Genomic DNA, 10,098 nt, shown 5'->3' with positions numbered 1-10,098 from the left:
ATGAGATCAATTTAAATATCTAATTGGATTCCAGGTAGGCTTGGTATTAGTGACCTATGAGATCAATTTAAATATCTAATTGGATTCAAGGTAGGCTTGTTATTAGGGACCTATGAGATCAATTTAAATATCTAATTGGATTTGAAGTAGGGTCTGTATGGTTCATGGAAATGACAGACGGGCTGAAGAGAGCATTTGGGAGAAGGGACAGTGACGTGTAAAAGGCCCCCAGCGCGGATGGAAGAGTCCTGATTTAGGACAGAGGCAGTGGATGGGAAAGGCAGGGTTCCATGAGCCATGGATTTGCTTTTGGTCTTTCTCTTCTTAAGTGACTTACCATTGTTTGTTTGTTTTCCCTCTCAAACCAGGTTTGGAGATTGATAGGCCACGGCTTGATCCACTCATTTAAAAATGAGCATGCCAAGCAGTCCATCTTCCGAAACATTGGGGCTGGAGTCATGCAGATCGACATCAGCCAGGGCAGCCGGCTCTTCTCCTGCGGTGCAGACGGCACGCTCAAAACAAGGGTTTTACCAAATGCTTTTAACATCCCTAGTAGAATTCTTGACATTCTATAGCCTTAAGGATTCAGGGCTTTATTTTTTTATACACATTTCAGTCGAAAAGCACTGCAGAAACTATTAGGCACCGAGGAAGAAAACCAGTTCAGCTTCCCATGCAGTGAACACATTGCAAACAGTAGCAGTCTGCGTGGATGTGAATCTGATCCAGCAGTGGTGTGACTCACTCAGAACATCGCCCATGCGGGTTGCGCATGTACTTGTCTTCCTGCCACCATACTGAGAGATCCAGCCCACTGTCGTGTGGAGGCTAGCTCTTCTGTACAGCACTTAGCAAACCTGATTCGGGAAACATTTGAGGTTAGAGGTTAGCATCTGAGAGGTAAGGAATCAGAGAGCCCTTTACACCGAATGAAGGGGGGAAATGTTGTTGATTCCGGCATTTCTTTCTGTTCTTGCCCTGACTGTGCATGCCTGCACTGTCCCTCTGTGTTGGCCGAAGGGCAATCCTAAGGCGTTAGGAGTTCTAGAGCACCAGAGAAAGCGCGCTCCGTTTCGGAGCCGCGCGCAGTGACTGATCCTCTGTCCCGGAAGGCCACTTTCATTCTTCCCCGCTGAATATGTCCCCTGTTAAGTGTTTATATTGAGCGAGCACTGTCACTTGCAAATGAGCGCAAATTCCAATGCAATGTTTTCCTCATGATTTGCACATTCACACCTTTTTTTGGACTGCTAGTTTTTCTATTTAAATCTTTGCCTTCACGTTAGGAATGTACTACGTGACCATGACATCTCTGTCGCTAACGCAAACATACCTTCCTAATCCGCTTGAGTGCTTTTTCTTTTCCTGTATTTGAGGCTAGCCACCCACAACATTTGAAGACTGTGTTGAAGCTACACCAGTACCATATTTCACATCATAATTAAAATGAATGTGAGGCTTTTTGTGGCCAGTTAATAGTTGATGAGATTGGTGATATTATTTATTGCCACAGCCTATTGTATAAACTATGCAGAGGTAAATATTATTTGCTTGTAAAATATTAGCCAATGTTGTCATATTTTGATGTATTTCCTTGGTTTTGACCAAAAATATGTTCTTGAGATATTGATACCAATGTCTGTGTGTTTTAATGTTTACCAGCAAATTGTTTCATCATGTTAATGAGAATGTTTAATGCCTGTGTGGTAAACAGTCAAGTAAAATGACATAAAAGCACCTTTCTCTGAAGGTAATGTGACGTTCAGGCTGTGAAATACACATGTAAGAGAGAAATAAATGTTATTTGTTAGAGTTTTACCGTAGTTTGGTCTCTTTGCCATTCTTTGATGCAATTTTGAGTGACTGAGATAATTTCCAGTTTGATCAGCTGTTGGAGAATTTTTTATTTTTTAAGGAAACAGGATACGATGGGGAATACTGAGTGTTGACTTACGATTCCATTGGCTGAGAACTACCCTCATGGTGCCTTCTCCTGACAGACCTAAAGCTTATTGAGTGAGTGCTGTTTTGGGTGCTGAGTGGGGTCAGAAGGAGGGAGGGTGTCTGAATACATCGGTGCACAGATGTGCAAAAACTGGAAACCGCACATGCGCGCTGCCCACAGGGCAGCACGTGGTCCCTCAGAGCGCATGTGTTGCACTCTGTCGGTCTGTGGTGGACTTACTGCAACAGCACCAACTGATGCACTAGGACGTTGTAGGAAAATCATGTTTCGAAACTAAAGTTCAAAGACTTTCTTTATGGGACCTGCCTCTCGTTTTGAGCTCTTGCTCTGCAGTAATCTACCATCTGTCACACTTCTTTTAATTCATAGCCTTTATTTACACGTTTTTGGTGTACAAACAATTGAGCCAATAAGAGTCCGCATTTCTTCCCTTCCTCGGTTTTTTCTATTATTAATGCCTTGATGCTGTTGTTAACAGTGAATGAAATAATATATTTCTATTATTATGAACCCCCATAGTTTATACTAAGGTTCACTTCTACAGTTAGTTGTACCGCTGTGTGTGCATAATGCCACGCGTCTGTCATTACAGCATCACACAGAATAGTGTCCCAGCCCTAAGAAACCCTGTGTGTCACCTGCTCCTCGCTCCTCCCTCTCTACCTCCTGGCAGCCTCTCCTTTCACTGTCTCCCCAGTTCCTGTGCAGCCTGTGAATGGGGTGGGAATCGTGGTCTATAACTTTTTCAGGTTTGGTTTCTTTCGCTTAGAAATATACATCTAAAGCTTCTCCATCTCTGTTTGTGACTTGATTGTTTTTATCCCCCGCACTCACAAAATAATATTCTCAGATACGGTTACATCACAGATTGCTTATGCAAGTATTGAAGGACATCTTGACAGTTTCCACATACGGGTGATTTCGAATAAACCTGATAATAAACCTCCGTGGACAAGTTTCTGTGTGGTCATAACTTTTCGACCTAATTGGTTAAATGCCCAGGGTGGGTTATATGGTAAGACTGTGTTTAGGTTTGAGAGAAATTGCCCAACGGCCTGCTGCAGTGCCTGTACCGTTTTGCGTGCACACCAGAAGTGAAGGAGAGTTCGCGTTGTTGCCCATTCTTGTCAGCATTTGGTATTGTCAGCTTTTTGGATTTTGCCAGTCTAATAGGCATGTCAGATGGACTCGATGTCAGTGAGCTTGGAGTTTGTTTTTCCATTAGCAGTGGCATCCTCCCTCTTCAGGCTCACCTTGCGTTGGAATCATCGACTCAAGGGCAGTGAGTCGTTCATTTTTGTGTTTGAGTGGTAGCATTGTTTTTATGAGCCATTTCCTAATGACATGTTGCACATCTTTTACATTTAGCTCTTTATCCATTCTGTGTTAATTATTAGTGAAGGTGTATCAAGATTTTTTTTAACATGTGAATGTTCAGTTGCTTTAGCCCCATTTGATACAAAGATTATTCTTTCTCTATTGAATTGCCTTGGCTCCTTTTTCAAAGTTGGTTACTGTCATGTAGAGTCAGTGCTGACTCAGAGATACCTTATCCCCATGACAGACAGATCTGCCCATAATGTTCCTGAGGCTGTAATCTTGGCAGGCTCAGATCACCAGGCCTTTACTCGCATTGAGCAGCTGGTGGGGTGAAATCCGTGACCCTGGCCATTGGTTAGCAATTGAATGCTTAACTATCGGGCCTCCATGTCTTCTTTTGTCAAAGAGTAATTGACTTTGTTTTTGTAGGTCTATGTATGGGCTCTCTGTTCTGATCCACCGATCTATTTGTCTGTTATTTTGCCAGGACTACGCTGTCCTGATTATTGTCGCTTTATAGTTGAGTCGTGAGGCTGAGTAGCCTCAGTTCCCTGACAGTCTTTCTCTCTCATACTGTGTTGGGTGTTGCAGTCTTGCCTTTGCATAGAAACTTTGGAATTAATGTGTTGATAGCCACAACATGACTCGGTGGGATTTTGATTGAGCTTGTTTGGAAAGCACTCACGTAAAATTTCGTGTGGCATTTCCCCCATCACTGGTACCGCTTATAGCATAAGCTGTTATGCTGTTCATCCCCTTTTCTGTCTCAGGCCACTCTCAGAACTGTCGTGCTGTGTATGGGCCGGGCGCTCTTCCCCACATACAGAACATGCTGCCTCCAGATTCTCAAGAGACCCACTTGGTCCACCTTCATTGTGGGAGATGTACGGTCCAATAATTTGTCCTTTGGATAAAAGATGCTATCGCGGGCCTGATCCATTAACATGTCAGTAGCTCCTCTGTGAATCTCCATAGGGTTTATTTCATCATCTCTGGCATACATGTGCTTTACCAAAGCCTCTTAATATGGTAGCCATTCATTGTTATCTAGGCTACTGAGTGGAGCCCTGGTGGTGTAGTGCTTACGAGTTGGGCTGCAATCTGCAAGGTCGACAGTTTGAAACCACCAGCATCTCCACTCCCATAAACCATTACAGTCTCAGAAACTCATGGGGGTAGGCCATTTTACCCTGTCCTACTGGGTCACTATGAGTCAGTATTGACTCAGTGGCAGTGAGATAGAGGCTACTTAGCAAGATGCTATTGATATAATGGGTTAATGTGGGTATGACAGTGGTGGTAGTTAATATAACCTTGGGGGGGGGGCAATAACTTGAAAAATCCACAACTTATATTGCCTTTCCAAAAATGCAAATGGTTTCATGATAGAGAAGTCACAAAGGCTGCTTACTGTCTGGGGGGCTTCAAATAGCTGTGGGGAAATGGAATTGAAAGATCATGGCACTTCCTGAACCCCCCTAATAAAGCTACAACGTCTGGGTTAATTGCTTTAGCTTAGCACAGGCCACAACTGGCCTTAACAGCTGCGCCTCAGACTATTGGCTGAGATTCCAGTCATCCGTCTCCCTTCGCCAGCGTCTCCCTGGTTTTCACAGGGGCCAGACAGGTGAATTACCACCGCCTGCACATTCTGCGGATCCAAGAATGGCATTCATTTCAGACATCCTTTCTGGGACATGACGTTTGTTTTGCTTATTTCTTGGGGCAAATTTAGAGACTGGACACTCCCCACTTAGATGGCTTCCGAGTGGGGGTTGTGTTACTACTACCAATGGCTCGTTCTGATTATGCTTTTGTTCGGATTACATTTGGGGGCAGGGAGGCTACTGCTAGGCAGATTTGCACATAGACTGGGGAGGCCCACTATGAATGGGGCCGTGCTGAGGTGGGATTTCATTTATGAAGTTCTCCTATGTCTCCATGGTCATGCGGGGTGGATCATCATGCTTCAGGTCTTCCAATGTCAATGTCAACTTGGGCATTTGTCTAAAGGGCCTTTAAATGTTCGACATTCCCCTTTCTCCATTAAAAAAATTTTTTTTCACACAGTTCCTTGTGTGAAAGGCTGTAGATACTTTTGTGGAAGGACTTGGGAAACAAGTATCACGCACACTTCTCTCGTGGCAGGGTTTGTTCTTTTGCACACCCAGCCTCTTCTTCAGTCACTGGATGCTGGATCTGGAAACCGGCCCATGTCAGGAGGCTGGGCAACTGACTGGAACTTCTTCCTATTTTGAGTGACTGTGTTTGGCTAAGGGTCCCTGGGGGTACATTGGTTAAAATGCGTGGCTGCTAACGGAAAGGTTGGTGGTTTGGACTCTTGAGCTGCCTATGAGAGAAAGCCCTGGTGACCCGTCTCCAGATGACAGCCCAGGAAATCCTGTGGGGGCAGTTCCAGTCTGTCCTATCGGCTGTGTGTGAAGGAGAATTGAGTGGATGTCACACAAAGCCCTCAGGTACCTGATCCGTCCAGCCCGATTTAATGGTACAAACTCAGTGGCACTATGGTTGGCTCCCCACCGCTCTTACCACTAGGGATGCCACATTCTATTAGTCATCTCCATAACCCTTCCGGGTCAGGCCCCCCTTGCTGTCCCTCCTCCCTTTCCACTTAGGGAAAATGCCCTTGGCCTGGCTTCTGAGGAGTAAATGCTGCCACCCGGACTTCATTGTTTCTGGGGGCCATACACTCCACATTGCTATCAGGAGGTGCACGTCTGTAGTGGCCTTTTCTCCCATAAGCCCTGGCTGGGAGAGCACCATCACTGAAACTCTGAGGGTGCTGTTGGGTAAGTGGTGGACCACCAACTGCAAGGTCCGGTGCTCCTCCCATGAAACTTGAAATCACCTGAGCCCACCACAGTGGCTTCCTGTATTTGGGCTATCAAGGAGCCCTGGTGGCACTCGGGGCAGCTGTGGATTGCTAACCTCAACGTTGGTAGTTCAAACCCACCAGCTGCTCTGAGGGAGAAAGATGAGGCTGGCCACTCCCGACAGATTTACAGCCTTATACGAAACCTTATGTGGGGTAGTGCTATCAATCCAGAATTGACTCGATGGCACTGGCTGGGTGGGTCTGCTTTTGTCATGCATTTGGAATCATACTCAGAGCAAATGGACAACATTTCCCAGGGCCAGGGCCAGGGTATGCAATCCCTTATCCCAGCAGAGCGCTCCCAAAGGATACACTTTCCCTGAGAGTCAACCTTTTGTCCTGTCCCCATGGAGCAAGTCCCTTTAAGATCAAATTCCAGGGGTATTTTCCTGACTCCCACTGGTATATATTTGCCAGAGCTGGATTTGCAACTCTGGGGGCCTGGTCCCTTCCCTTCCCTTAGTCAGCCCAGCATGTCCACGGCTGGGTTGCATTGTGACTATTTTTACACAAAGCCAGAACCTACATAAATCAGAAACCTGTCAGAGAAGAAAAAATATTTTCCCACTAATACCAAGAGGAAAGTGGTAGGACTGTAGCCTGTCAAAAGCGGAAAACTTAGGAGACCTGGGGATGGAGTGTAGGGAGCCTTGGGATCAACCTCTGGGAAAAGGAGGGGAAGAAGCCAGAAGAGTGGAGGAGGGGCAGCCTGTGAACCATCAGGCTCTCTGCTCCACAGAAACTCATGTATAAGAAAGAGTTTTATATAAAGGGGAAGTGCACATCAAGAAAACAACCCAACCCAGTGCTGCCCAAGCCCACAAGTCCAACATTAGCCCATATGTTCGACGCCGATCCACAAAGCCCTCCTCCATCTCACAAAACACACTATGACGCCGACTGTAGGAGGAAAGCCAAATTAGTGAATGTGTAAGCATCTCAGTGCTGGCAGGAGTCTGCACACGGCTGCTCCAGCACCCAGGGCTGCATCGGGGTAGGTCCATGTGGCTTCTCAGGGATATCTTGCAGGAAGTGAGCCTTGCCAGCTGAAGCAGAGAACTGACTGCTAAGGCAGCTGCACCCTGATCCGACCATCACAAAGCAAGAGACCTGAGAACTCGAAAGGCGAGGCTCACCAAGCCATTTATCCCTCCACCCTTCAATTAACCCCACGTGTTTATTGGCCAGCTTGGCACAATAAACTTTAACTCAGGCTTTCCTACCCCTGCATTGAGGGAACTCTGAGGTGAAGTGGCTCGATTCACCTGAGGCAGTCCTTCAAGGAGCTGATGGTGGAAAATTGTCCCCTTCTGATAGCATTCCTAGAAAACAGGGCCAGAAGATCTTGAAGAGGTACCTGCGTAGTGCACATAATGCCCGCCATCTCTGTAGAGAGAAGCTCCCAGGTACAGAGAAGAGATGACATTAAAGATGCTCTCACCTGAGCTTCCACGACGAAGTGAAACCACACAGGTAAGTTGTCTGGGAAAGCCCTTGCCACATAGGGAGCATGCACCCGTATCGACTGTGACGGCTCTCAAACTTAGGGCGGGGGTGGGGGGTGGGGTGGGGGGGTGTTGGACTCTTGGAGGTCGATCTACCACCCCAGTTGGGATCACTAAGGCAACGTCGAGAACGTCTTTGTTGGGGCGTGTTCTCCCTGACGAGGCTAGATTCTGTGTTCTCCTCTAGATGGAGCTTTTACAACAGGACTGTTTTGGTTTTTAATGTTCAGAGCTAGCGCTGGTCCCTTTCCCATGGCAAGAATCAGATCCTGTCTTTGGAAATGACGGAGTGACTTGAGAAACAGCCTGGAAGCACACTGTCTCCTCTCGATGACAGTGGTTTCCCATCTGTGGCCCCGGGGTGAGTTCGCTTCTTGTCTCTGGCCTCACCGTGCTCGACTTTGAAGTGAGCAGGCTGGCTCAGGTGCCATCTCATCATTGTACAATCTGATAAGCGATAATAACATCGTGACTGTGAAGACTCCCGCCTTTTATGATGTGCTATGATTTGTGTATGTGGCCGCTTGGCAAATGGGTTTGGGATGCTGACAACACCAGATTGTTACCCACAAATCAGAATTTAGAAGTAGCCGCACCACTCCCACTCACTCTTGCAGGCTGACTGTCGTCGCTCATTGCTTTGAGAGACAAGTGTGGAGACGGGGAGATTAATTTCATCCTTGTTTTCCGTCTTTGAGTGAATGGCTATAGGATTAGATATATTAAAATCACATGCACGGCTTGATTGCCCAATTAAAGGGCAAGGCTGCTATTTTCTCTTCAGACTTTTCCCTCTTTTTGCTTCGTAATATTTTAACCACAGAACTCATCAGCAGGGCATTCTTGGGCTGCCCGGTAACAGAGACTCTTTTAGGGGAGGTCATGAAACAGCTGTGTAAGTCAAGGCAGCATGTTCTGAAGCATCCTTTTGTTTTTACTGTTGTGTTTATTTTTGGAGGGGTGTTGCAATCTTACTGTACATTCTTTGTGTAAAGTAAAGGGTTATTTGGGGGGTAGTGTTCTAACCCCCGTGAAAGTGTTAACCATGTCAGAAACTCACAGGGGCCAGTTCTACCCTGTCCTATAGGGCCGCTATGAGTCAGCATCGACTCCATGGCAGTGAGGTTGGCGTTTGGTTTGCTGACAGTGTTACCTAGCTGACAGGTTAGACCAGTGGATCGAAACTGTTGTCACTATGCCCCACAGAGGGTCCCACGAACAACCGAGTTAATCTGGTTCCCTACGGGGATGAACTATCAAGTAACAGTGAGGACTTGGTTGAGAAGCTTGAGGTGTTGATCCAGTGTACTGTTATGGACAGTGAAACAGAAACACCGAGGGATTAAGATCTGCCCAGATTCACACGGATCTAATTTTATTTTTGGTCAACTGATTAAAAAATAATTCATGGATATAATTGCATCAAAGGTAAATACACATGCACACATGTCCTGTCCAACCTAATCCAATATTAAACATTTGTTCGGGTTCAGCCCAAAACCTCATGCTCCCTTCAGGTGACTTGCCAGTGCTGATAAGTGAGCAGCTACTTTCGGCATGCAATTGTGCGTGTGCCCAGTGCTAGCCACTTGCTGAATGTTTTTGGTGTCCTCTGGTGGAGAAGACGGAGCCCGTTCCCTGTGGTTTCTCAGTTTTCAGAAAGACCCAGCCAACCAACTGTGAAAGCGTCCACAGAGAGGCCACCAAGGTCACTTTCTGACAGCAGTGTTTCAAGGTGCTCTCTTTTGGTCCTTTTGAACAGTGCGTGTCAATTAACAAAAGGTGAAAAATGACAACACACTTGTTTCTACCTGTGATGGTGCTCAGCAAATGATTATTTTATGTGACGGGAGTAAAGCTAAATCCAATACAACCAAAGAAGAGATTGTCACCACAATTCATTTTGTGGTTCGGAGGCTGTAATGTTGACAGATGAGACACGTGTGCCTTCTAATGTTATGTTTTGACACATGAGGTTACGGCGTCTGGATGAAGACCAACACGCTCTCAGGTAGCCAGAGCCAAAATGTACTCTGGCCTGATAAAACGACACCTGGCGATAGGAGAATCCTAGTCCCTCATGTGACGTTTTACCTTGGGCTCCTGACAGTAAGAAGACCGGGGGCGGGGGGAGGTGCCTAAGGTCAGAACTCCTTATTTAAACTCCTTCACCACAGAGCATCCCCCCTGTCATAACACCTGCGCTTAGTGATAAAGCGAGACTCTATCGTCACCGCTTTCACAGGGCACTTTATCAGTTGCAAGAAAATGCTTTGAAATCCCATCTGGGCTAGTTCGAGGGTGGGAGGGATAGTTTTATTTATTTGCTGGTGAGACGCTATCTGCTTTAGATTAAGGAAGGCTTAGAACTATCTGGTTTGATTATGACCTAATCAGAAGTGCAGCTG

General features: G+C 46.3%; 1 protein-coding gene across 1 annotated transcript in view; it reads left to right on the top strand.

Moving 5' to 3' along the window:
* DMXL2 (Dmx like 2) overlaps window positions 1-1,826 on the top strand; it is a 160,660-nt gene extending 158,834 nt beyond the window's left edge. Inside the window, exon 42 of the mRNA XM_013006336.2 lies at window positions 369-1,826. Coding sequence (XP_012861790.1) covers window positions 369-578 — 210 coding nt within the window. The 3' untranslated portion in view covers window positions 579-1,826. The remainder of the gene's footprint in view (window positions 1-368) is intronic.
* Window positions 1,827-10,098: the final 8,272 nt, after the last annotated feature.

Source organism: Echinops telfairi, unplaced genomic scaffold (assembly GCF_000313985.2).
Source record: "Echinops telfairi isolate 266 unplaced genomic scaffold, ASM31398v2 ScPeMD7_8;HRSCAF=38, whole genome shotgun sequence".
In the NCBI taxonomy this organism is placed as follows: Eukaryota; Metazoa; Chordata; class Mammalia; order Afrosoricida; family Tenrecidae; genus Echinops; species Echinops telfairi.
This window is presented reverse-complemented; position numbering and strand designations above follow the sequence as displayed.